Source organism: Nyctibius grandis, chromosome 30 (genome assembly GCF_013368605.1).
Source record: "Nyctibius grandis isolate bNycGra1 chromosome 30, bNycGra1.pri, whole genome shotgun sequence".
NCBI classification, from domain to species: domain Eukaryota; kingdom Metazoa; phylum Chordata; class Aves; order Nyctibiiformes; family Nyctibiidae; genus Nyctibius; species Nyctibius grandis.
In genome coordinates, this window is record NC_090687.1 from 4720809 (window position 1) to 4732992 (window position 12184).

Here is a 12184-nt window from a genome sequence, read left to right on the forward strand (position 1 = left end):
CCAGAACAAAGATAATGCTATTTCTGTCTGGAAAGGCCAGTATTAAATTACACTTTTAGAACAGCAAATCAAGAGCAGATATGGATTGTTTATGAGGATCTTTGATACACTAGCAAATCTCCTGATATGTTCATGAGAGATGCAGCCTTATAGTTTTCTTCATGCATTGTGTATGGAAGGGGAATTAAGTGTATAGGAATAATAGCTGTTGCAAAAGGTACAAAGAAAAACAGTGATCGGAATGACTGAGAGAAGATTGGGCTATGTAACATCCAGCTGTACTGGGAGAAAGGGGAAATGAAATAACCATCACTGAATTTAATTAACAATGCAGTTTTAGATTAGAGTAATAAAATCACATTTTATAATAATATAGACAAAATGGGACACAAATATTTTTAGCTTTTATTCACTTTTTTCTGTGGGTTGGTTTGGGGTTTTTTTTTTTTGGTAAATAGTATTATAGAATGTGTGAACTGGTACTTAGATGCCAAAAGCAGTAAGAGGCTCTTATTGGAAACACAGTCTAATAAATATGTATAAAGAAGAGCTGCTTTGCCTGGGAAGCTAAGTGCACAATGGATTAGAGTGATGTAATCTTCGCTAAATCTTCTTGTATGTAGTAACCTCCTTAGTTCCTGTATTATAAATTCTGATTTTAGCTACCTGTGCACTAACACCCCATGTAGACCAGCCCTGGATATTGACTTCATTAATTTCTGCCACTGAAAATGCTTATGTGATTACCCTCTTGTTGTGATGGAGGTAGTTGTACCCTATATAGAACTCAGTACCACTGTCATCTTCGGAGCTGTCTGAAGAGCTGTATATGAAGCTGTGATTTTTTAGGATTCCCAGAGTGAAAGTAGGAAATCAGTTTTTCCCCTTTGTCTCACTTAGTAGCTTGCTGGGGTTTTGCCCTGGAATCTAACAGAGTACTATGGTGCAACTTCTGTCCTCTTCCCTTTCATAAATCCCCCAAAATTCTGGGGGAATAAATAACAGCATGGTAAATTGGAAACTTTTTTTCGTGAGCAAAGGTACTAAAGGCATCTATACTGGGAGGTGACGCATTGTAAACTCAGGTTCTCGGTAACGGTATGTCAACTTCATACAGTTCTGGTAGTGAAGGTTTCTAAAAGTTTCATCTACCTCCTGTGACAGGCGAGAGCTATTCCCATGATCAAGGCCTTGCAACACTGTTAATTTTACATCAGCGGTGTAATTTTAACTAATGGTATGAATTTTCTTCTGCTGAAAATATTTCAATTTATACTTCCACAAAGGATGCCATAAAAGATTCCAACTGGTTGTGCAAATTCTTTTAAACTTATTCCAGATTTTTACTTTTAAGCTGTCTGTAGTGCTGGCTACACAATGGTTCCAGTTAGACCTAAAAGCTGTCTTTAACAGAAGTGATTTAAAATCCTTTATAATTTACTGGAAAGTCCTCTTGTTGTTGATCCCAGGTGCTACTTCTTAGCTACCTGAGTATTTGAGAAATAAATGAACTTTGTCATATGTCATGTATGAGCCAGTGAGTAGTTTGTGCATCATCGCTACTACACTGGTATTTCCACTTACGCTCTGTAGATTAATCTATATGAATCATGTAAATAAGAACTATATATAAAAACTTATTTCTGAAAGTATGAAAAAATTAGAAAAATACTTCTAGTTAAATATCTTGGAACCACTGGGAACTGAATTTTTGATATTCTAAAAATATTGACTTCACATCATTTTCCTCACAGACCTGAATGTTTTTAGAGTAATTATTTTCTCAAAATAACTATAGTGCTTCAACAAAGGACCTAATCGAACAGTGCGTTCTTAATCATGGACTGTAGGAGAAAATGTTGGAGGAAGAGAAGTCTGAGTGGGAATAATTTTTGGTCTTGAAAAGTGTGTTGTTGTCCGTGCTGCCAGCGTGTAGCCAGGGGTGGATCAGTCTGGGGGGACCTCTGCTCTCCTCCGTCAGCGCTCGGCTGACACCACCGTGCCCTGTTGTGTGCGGCACATCCCCTGGGCTTGCTCAGCCGCCGCAGACTCCTCCCCGCCGTTACATCTAGGAGCATGGCTGCCTCAGTTTCCCTGCTGCCCCTGCTCTGTCCGAAGCTCTCCTGTGTGCCTGCAGTGAATACATTCTTCAGGTACAGATGCGAATATTTTTTCTGGTCCTTCTGACAGAGTGAGTCAGGAGGGGCTTTCTGCTGATGATCTCCAAAATCCTGTATCGCTGGTCACATGTCTGCTGTGACCAAACAAGTAGATGCTTATATTAGAGAAAAGCAAAAAAGCATGCAGATTGTTCTTAGTGAGAAAGTATCAGCCTTACATATGCTGGTACAGAAGGCATTGCAGAATTAAAGAGGAACTCTTGCATGACTGTAATTTTTTGAAGTTCGTCAGCTCCATGATATTATTAAATTACAGTTGGAACAGAAATATCAAGAACTTTGCGTAAACATCCTCTTTCTTAAACAAAACCCCACCCTTTCTTCTGTCATGCAATTTAGTATTCTAGAGGAAATTTTTTTTTTTTTCCTTTAGGGAATTTATAGATTGTTTCAATGTTCTGAAGTTTATCCAAAAGATCTTATTGTTAATAATTTAATCCTTCCCCAGTTGTATTAATTACAATTTAAATATTTTAATACCAAAATTAGATGCAGCAGAAATAATTTTTTTCTCACATAGATTTTAAAAGTTCCATATTTTTCTAACAAAACCTAATAATAGTGTTTTAGATATTAGTATTAGTTTTATGTACAAATTCGAAGGCAGATTGTCAAAATATAATTAGAAAGCTCTATGCAACAAATTAAATACACTCTAATAGCAAGGATGAAAAAAGCATCTGTTCTGAAGTAGTTTCATTAGAAATTAGAAGACTCGAGTAGGGAAAATTAGATTTGTGTGAGATGAAATCAGAAAAAACGTAAGAATGTTAGCTGCAAAGAACAGGAAAATACCTATGGACCATGGAACAAGCAAAGTATCATCTGGAATTTGTATTGAATAATATGAATAAACAATAATCTTCAGTTTCTATAAACCTTTATATATTTACTAAATAAACTTGAAATAATTATAGCTACATTATTCTTAAAACCTAATGAAAACTACTGATTTTAATAATTCCTTTCCACATTTCACTCAGCTGATTGAATGCCTCTATGCCTTCACCTCACTTTCATTTTCAGGCTTATGTAGTAGCACTAGTTTCGAAGCACCTGTGGTGTTAAATACATCCCTATTCCAATGTGCACCTTCCTAGTGACAAGTGTGTCGATAGGTCTTGATTATCTTACTAGCCTGAAAATGATGCTTGCCATTAGGATCTCAATAGCTATGTGTGCATTTAACATCTTCCAGTTGGGGATTTTTTTGGATGGCTGAGAGAGATATATACCGATATAGTCAACCATATGCTGTCTTAAAGTAAGGAAAAAAAAGTTCTTAGCTTGTTTTATCTTTCAGATTGGTAGTGGCTGGCTGGGAAAAAGCAAGCATCTCCACATTCTGTTAGTTAAGGGTATGCTATTGTCCAGGAAGGTCAGAAGCATAATATTTCATGAGATTGCCAGTGCTCACAGTCTTAGCTAAATTGCATAAATTACAAGAATTATTTTCCTTCAGTATTTCCTGTATTTCTACTTCAACTGACAGCTGCAAGCAATAATGAAAGAACTCGTTAATGACAGAAATTTTTTAAAAACATTTTTTGAAAGAACTCTGGTCTGGTAACTGAATGTAAGTTGAGAATTGCTCCTGTAATACTATCTGGAAAACATGTCTACCGTTTTTGTAATTAATGTTATCTTTCCAAACATTTGACTCAACTCTGTTGAGTTACATTGCTTATAAGTCAATGCACAACTAAAGTCTCACAAACCTTGATGTAAATGTAATATTTTTGAAATGGCATGAGTCACAAATCCTGAGAGCTTGAAGTATGTCAGTGTACGTACATATATAATTTTATGTGTACATACAGATATACACACATATATCTGCAAAACATCCTGCTCTTCCTGGTGGACTGTATTCCAGAAGTGCAGAAGTTTTCTTCCTAGTGTGAAAGTATAGTTGTTTCTACCTCTAATCAATATTCAACTAAGACTGCTAAAATATAATTTTAAGAAAGATATTGAAATAGTAAGGCATTTTATTTAATTTCATTATTAAAAAAAAACAGGAAATAAGCCTGAACTTCTGTCTTTTGTTCAAAATGAACATGCATTGCTAAAGTGTTGTTTTAAATTGATTTGGTTATTACTTTTACTTTTTTTTTTCCCTTTTAAAAAATCGTTTCATTTCTTTTACTTGGTTTTGTTCTTAATCCTGAATCCAGGTTATATACTGGAAAGTAGCTTATGTTGATGCATTTCTCATTTGAGCAAATAATACTGAAATCTTCACATGTATTAGTAATATTTCAATTTCACTTGCACCAGTGTTAATTTAAGTGATAGAACTGAGGTTGTACTTGGCCTAATGTCTGTCTGTGGGAGCTTTGCAGACTGCTTTATCTGCTGTGTTTGCTTGAGTAGCCTCAGCCTCTCGTTTCAGCCGAAGTCAGGGAGATGGGAAGGGAGTAGCTGGGTGGTGCGGGCGGGCTGGGTGCTCCCGTTAGCAGCAGAGCTGACCAGGCAGCTTCTGTTCCAGGGGACAGGGCAGAGGGAGAGAGCGGCTGGGTGAGGGACTGGTGTGCGCTGCAGGGGCTCGGGGCGTGCGCCAGCTTCCCCATGGGATAAAAAGGGTGTTTGTATCTTGGGGGATGTGTGTGTTTTGCTTTTTCAAATGTAAAATTGTTCATGTTTATTGGGGCTCTTTCTGTTTTGAAGTCAAATGACAAAAACTGCCCCTGCTTCACTGCTCCGGTTATGACTTTATTTCTGTTTTGAGATAAAAATTGAGGTTTAGTTCGAGTGTTCCAAAACCAGATACCACTCTCTCTCTCTTTCTTGTAGGCAGGGTGCTGCTGTGCCAGGCAAACCAGGAGGGATCTCCCGTGTACAGTGCCCCCAGTTCACTAGTATACACATCCACAAGTAAGCTAGTGTTACGGCTCTTGTTTTGTTTTGTTTTGTGACAAAAGCACATTAATGTGAATTAAGCCCCCTAAAGCTGTAAACTTTCCCAATAGCTCTTGTAAATATGGTATTTATAAATGTGTGTAAGTAATGTCAACAGATAATTCAGTGGTTTTAGTTGCATCTTTATCCTCAAAGTATATTTTATTTTAAAAAAATAGATGGCCTATATTGCACTGTTCTACAGGTCAAAACGGTCAAAAGTTCTACAGTAACACTGACATTTTTTTGAAATCCTGTACTGTTGCGCACTCTGCATTTTGTGTAGAAGATGAAGTTGTGTTTCTTTTTCCTTCCTGGTCATGACTTTGATTTAATAAACAAGAAGTCTCATATCATGCCACCATTTGATTGTGTCGGGAAGAAAATAGATATGAAGTCTTCTTTTACAAAGGAAAAAGACTGGGTGCAAATGGGTATTTTGAATTATAAAAGGCTGCCCTAATAAAAATAGCAAAGGCATGCTGAAATGATAGATGCTGCCATCAGTTGTTTTTCTGTACAAAATTTTGGAGTAGGAATGTCTCCTGTAAAATTCTGCAGCAGAAGTGGAACCGATTCTTCTGAGAGTGTTTAGACCATATCAGTGGTACCACTGATGCTCATTCTGAAATCTAGTCAGATGAAGAAGCCTCTAGCTGAATGAAACAGTAATAATTGCTGCTTGCTGAATTAGGGTGAACAGCAGCATTTGCTATGTGTTCGTAGCAGTCCTCTGTAAAGAAAATATTTTACATTGAATGATTTAACAACATTATCGGATATGCTCTTTATGAAGATTGTATTCAATTTAGAATGCAATTCTGCCCTTTTAAAGCTTACCTAGACTACTAAAATAATTAATTTCTTTTATTAATTAAAACGAGTAATGAGGACAAGAGTTCCATAGTGATCATCTCTACAGTCATGTAACTCTCTTATGTCAAAGGCTGTGAAAATCATCCCTAGAGCTGCTGCTTTTACAGTATAAATATGGGATCTAGTTTTAAATCAGGAGCCTACAAATACATGGTGAACTAACACAATATATAAAGTGTTTTAAATTGGAACTGAAACTATCAATTAAATCTGCATTTGCATCCAGATGCTCCAAGAATACGTTGTACTATGTCACCTTCCCAAGCAGTGTTTTTTTTTAATCCTTGTAATAACATGCTTACTGTCTAAATCAGTGTTCCCTGTAGTACATTTTTAGTGCACTATTCCTTTTTGACTGAAACACCAGTCTTTTGACTGAAATACCAATCTTTAACTAAAATTATTTTCCTAGAAAACTATCCAAACATTTCATTCATTTCACTGCTAGGGAGCTTCTTTTGGAGTGGTGTTGGGGGGACAGTGTTTGTTTTTATTTTCTGGAAATTACTCTAAATAAAGCCTTTCTTAAGTTTACCTTGTTCCTTCCTATTGTCTCACTGACTTCTGTCCTAGGAAATTTATTTCTGGGGTTGCTGTTTACAGCATACAGTATTTCCACTCTTATTAAATCCCTAGCTAGTCGTTGTATAGCTAGCTAAGCTCTATACTTCAGTGTTTCCGTTATGTCTCATGAGTCAGTCCCTTTGAAAAATCTTATTTTGCAGCGGTGCTCCTTGAATAATGATATCCTAACAAACACCTGTTTGTTTTCAATTATGCCAAATACATAAGGAAAGAGACTTTGCCTATCTGCCTCCCACTGGGCAATGTGTAATACACAGTTTCATAGCAGAGATTGCTAGTAGCCCTTGCAGTAGAAATTATTACACTTTTGTTGAATCTCTGTGTCTGCAAGTCATGATTTTTCTTTTATTATGTATAGTATTTCATATTGCCAAAATGTAGTTTCCCCTACAGGGTCACGACTCCTAGTAATACAAAATTACTACAATTACTAATGATTGTAATTAGGTTTTTTATTTCTCCTTATTACAAAACTTTCAATAAAGGTGTGAAATAGTTCCACTTCTATAGGAAATTCTGCTAAGAGGCGAATAGAAATGAAGCTCAAGTTTTGTCTCATTTCCTTTCTTTTATTGTTTTAAAGATCTTCTATACTCCCATTCTTTATGCACATTTGTAATATTGAAATGGTAACTGATAAGTCAACATTAATATCTAGGAGACTAATACTTTTACTATTGTCATTCCATGTAGACAACAATATTGCAGCCTTCATCTTTCAATAATTTGTTAATCGTTTATTCTCTTACTGCCAGTATTGTAACCATGTAATATTTCAGAACAACTTACAATGTAAGAATTAAGAGGTTTTAAATTTGTGATTTTTTTAACAGAAGGGAAAGAGTCAGCTGAGATTTTTAAAGCCGTCTGAGAGGTTTGGAGTTCATTAAGTGCTAATGGCGTTTAGGATTTTTCAGATATTTGGAAGAGGATAGTCCCCATTTTTAGAAATGTTGTTTTCTTTAACTTGACTGTTTGTATTTTGCTCCTGAGTTATATTCTATAAGGAATGAAGGACTGAAACATGGTTGTAAAATAGGTTTTTCTTAATTTGGCTAGCTTTACTTATCACTTAACTTTTAGTCTTCTAATTGTGTTGGTCACTACTAGTCTCTGATGACTCTGAACACTTTTACCCCATTTTTTTGGCTAGCCAGAAAGAAGAGTGCATTTCTTGGAGCTACTCTTTCCCTTCTGATGTTTTACTTCTCCAGGATATATTTTATGTATCACATTGTACATTTCCCAGTACAGTGATTAGTTACACCTCTGAATATGTCAGGAGGTGGAAACATGGCTCTGCTTCCTTCCATCACTTCTGGCCCTTCGCATAATACAGAAAGAAATGAGCTGTTTCTTCTGCAAGCAGTGGAACAAATCAGTAGCAATAGTCTCTCATGCCTCATCTGTTCTCTTATGCTGAGGAGAAGATGGGACCTGGATCCGTTTTTCATTTGCACATCTATTCTGGGAATAGATAATTTGTTATGTAGAAAGCATAGTTTCAGCATGCAAATGTGTTCACATCCCTTGGTGGGACAGATTTTGCTTTACTGACAAAACCAAAGGAAGGAAGCTCATGGTCTCACCTTGCCTGCTGCAGATTCCCATAGCGTCGGCATCTCAAGGACAGAACTAATACAACTGATTTCAGTTAAATCCATCTTCATCACCCTAATGCAGAATGTAGACAAGTATTGGAAGGAGATATATCCAGAAGGTAAAGAGTAGAGTACACCAAGTCCCGGCAAGTAAGTAAGCATTCACCGGGAGCTTCCTGAAGGCCCCATGGTATCTCATTGAAACTTAGTGAATCAAACAGTTTGGCTGCACGTAACTGAAAGTCTCTTTTTGCCCCCGCTTCTTTAGTCTAGTTTCTTCCACAGGAAATTTTTAAATTCTGAAGAAATTTTTATCTACTTTTAAATAAGAAATGTATCAAGAAAAATTTTGGAACTTTTCTGAATCGAAGCCACTCAAGAATAGGATCCATGGGAATATTAAGACCCTGCTGGACAAAAGGAAGATTTAAAAGAAGAAAAAATTTCTGTCACTGAATTATCTGTGGCACTGTTCTTCAAAAGACAGTAATATAGCTGGGTAGGTATGGTTAAAAAAGGCAAAAATACTAATCGGAATTTATGCAAGGACTTTTAAAAACAGTTTAGTCCCTATTTCCCCATTTTCCTATAACGTAGAAGTGCCTGAAAATGTGAATGAAATAGAAGTTAATGAGAGCCACAAGGAAGGCTCAAGAAAGCCACAAGAAAGAAGGAAGACATGAAGCCATAGAATCGTAGGATAATTCAGGTTAGAAGGACCAGGTTGCACAGGGCAGCTTTAAGGACAGAGAGGGCACAACTTTTGTGGATCATCTGTTCCAACGCTTGAATGTCCTAACACTGGAAACCTCTCTTCTTTCAAGTTACGGTTGTTGTCTGTTGTCTTCCCACTGTGTGCCTCTATGAAGAGCCTGGCTCTGTTTTCTTGATTACCTCCCCTGGCCATTTCATGGCAGGGGATGGAAAAGGAGATGCACCTGCCAGCAGAAAACTTTGTGCTCTGGAATGGCTAATCAATGTTCTCGGGCTCACTGGGTCTGCTGGTGTAGCGAGGAAGCCAGCCTAGAGCTGTGCGTCACAGTTTTCAAAAATTCACAGTTGGGCATACCCAGGTCCCATGGAAGGCAATGGGAGAGAGATTACAAATTTTAGTAGAAGTTCAAAGGCAGTTACGTATATTTCACTCTCTAAATCAGAACTTTGATCTGTGTAACTTTTAAGTTTTATTTTAGCTCCAAGTAAAAACAAAGATACTCGAGTTATCAGGTATGTAGCTACTAGTAGATTTTTCTGAGCATGTATTAAAGGGACAGTTCACTGGACTGAACAGCTAATATATATGGTAAAATAGTAAATTGCTACATGTTCAGAATGATGTGCAGATGAGTGCCTATATTTCCCAAATGTTTTGCATGCCCATAAAAGAGAATTTTTCCTGACTTCAATGAGGACATTTTTAAACTGATGTCAGTTTTAGCTTACATTTTCTAAATGGGAGCTGTTTCATCTTCAGTAAGCATGGTTATCAGCTCCAAAATATATGTGATCTTTTTCCATAAATTTTCATTTTTTATTAAAAATAAATAAATCTTTCATGTTGCAATAAAGTGATAGAACTAAAAGAAAAATATGAAAATGCAGAAATCAGATATTAATTTATTTTATTTTATCGTACTCAAGGGCAAATGAAGTTGATGGTCCATTTTTTAATTGATATATTGATTACAGTTTTGGAAGAAGTGGTGGTGGTATTCAGCAAAAATGATTGAGGTGGTACAAATGCTTATAAATCTGTCCCACGTTGTTCGTGTTCTTTAATTGTAATTGTCTGATAAAACTTCCATCAGTTTCTGTAATTAACCTAATGGTCTAAATGAATTTCCAGATCACTGGTTATTCATTTCAATATAGAAAATGCCATTACATTGAATTTAATTAATACAAAGTTCACCGTCCATTGTATTAATAGAATAGAATTTTACGTTTTAACTGTTTTAATTATGAGTATTTTTTCCTCTGATTTTGTTTGTCCCGTCTACAGACTTGAGTGTTTATTCTCTATTCATACTAAAATAATATAAACCCTTTATAATTAAAATATTTAAAACCCAATGCTCTTCAGGTTCCCATCCTCAAAATATCAGTGTAGATATTTTTGTATTCATCATTTCAACTATTTTTAAACAGAATTTAGTCAGTGCCAAATTCATAATCCCATGATATGCCCTAGAACATCTTATTTGTCTTGATATTCCTTTCACAGAAGTACATATGACAGATAAGCACTCACCAGAGAATACTTTTGCTTCACGTCAGACAGATATTAAAACAATAAACTATGTTGCCCTGGGATTTTAGCTTATGAGCAACCAGAAAACAACAAGGCAAAGATGAGATGTTTTTGAAAGGTGGGAAGGCAGTTCTTTCAGAAAATTCCCTGGAAACCTTTGGTCCTGTAATATTTTTGACAATAAATATTTTTAATGCTTAATTTCTTTTAAAGCAAATCAGGAAACTACATTCCATTACTTCAGAGCAGGCATTAGAAATGTTCCGAAATTATCCTAACAATCCTACTGATCCAAAGTTATGCGTTATATGCCAGGAGAGAAGGAAAATCTATAGCAGAAGCTTTAAGTATTAACTACATGATATGGGAATTTTGCTTTTTATATATGTTCTCTTTTAAAAACTTATCAAGTTATGTATGACAGACACAAGTAATATTTTTTAACAGATTTTTTTTCCTGTGAGTGTTTTGTTTTGATTCATAGGTGGAGGATAGTTCAGGACTTTGTTGATATGCATGGAATAAATGCAGAAAATCATGAATACTAAGTATAAATACCGCATCCAATAGTAGGATTTAGTGCATTTGAGGACTCATTTTGCTACAGAAATGAAAATTAGGTAAAGCCTGTCTATTCAATATGTCTGTTGAATATCCTCACTTAGAAGTAGGTTACTTGGCTTAGGAATATTAGTAAAGTACCTAAAAAATACTGTATGAAACTATTTTCATGTTTCTTGTTTCCATGAAGACATTCCAGGTTTTATTTTTCTGTGGCATTACTAATGGATTGGAGTAAGACCTTTGACATTTACATTATATTCTGTGATATTTCCAGTACCAAGAAGATTACATGGGGAAAATAAAAATTTTCAAAAGGTGATTTAAAGTGCACTTCTGAGCAGAATCATTAGTGGAAACATTCAGTTTAGAAACCTTGGTTCAGTTGATTTTGTCAGGTTTAATCTGTTGCATGTATGTAATTACCTTAAAAATATATTGTAATGATAGTCCTCTTATAGCATTATCCTGAGACTCCAAGCAACTGAAGTGTAGGTGCTCCTGGCATTTGGTATATAATTTTCTGGGTTTTGTATGTAAGACACGATTGACCATATTAAATCCAAATGGACATACCCTTTACTGTACTGACAACAATGATTAATTTGTTCTGATTTTATTGCTGTAGTTTTTATTACTTTATTTGTTGTGATTTTACTGTTATTGGTAAGGGAGAGACTGTTTAGTAAGCTGGCCATTTGGAATTGGTATATGGGTCAGGAACAGTTTAAAGAATGAGTATTCATATGGTATAAGTAATTTGTCTATGTTACAGTATTTGTGAATTAAATATAAGAGGTTTCTGCAAACTAAATTTTTAATTGATCTGTTTTCTCTTAAACTGAAATGGAATGACAGGTCACTTCATCACAATGGAAATATATATTAGTAGATTGCATTTACGTGTTTGTGTTTTTGTCTGGTTTTTATTGTGTCATAGAAAAAAGATAGATTACCCCTGCAAAGGAGTTCTGTGATTAAGCCAATTTAACCACTATAGGACTGAGATTCATGAATGAAACAGTACAACAATCCTGCCCAAAGGGAAATGTCCATACATTTGAGTAGACCAATCACACATATAATTTCTAGGCTACAAAAATCTCATTACTGAACATTTAAGAGTCAAACTATCTTTTAATGTGCTTCTTGAATTAATTAATTCTCTTTATTTATGAAATAAAGAGAATGACCTGGTAGTAACCCATGAATAATGTGAAAAGTGCCCT

The 12184-nt window shown here is 35.5% G+C and overlaps 1 protein-coding gene across 27 annotated transcripts in view; it reads left to right on the forward strand.

The window, feature by feature from the left end:
* RBFOX1 (RNA binding fox-1 homolog 1) overlaps positions 1-12184 on the forward strand; it is an 853949-nt gene that overhangs the window by 783819 nt on the left and 57946 nt on the right. For 21 of the 27 annotated variants that reach the window (XM_068420323.1, XM_068420322.1, XM_068420328.1 and 18 more), the window contains one exon: positions 4977-5057. The exons of the other annotated variants lie outside the window; for them this stretch is intronic. In XM_068420323.1, coding sequence (XP_068276424.1) covers positions 4977-5057 — 81 coding nt within the window. The remainder of the gene's footprint in view (positions 1-4976; positions 5058-12184) is intronic. 27 annotated transcript variants of the gene reach the window in all.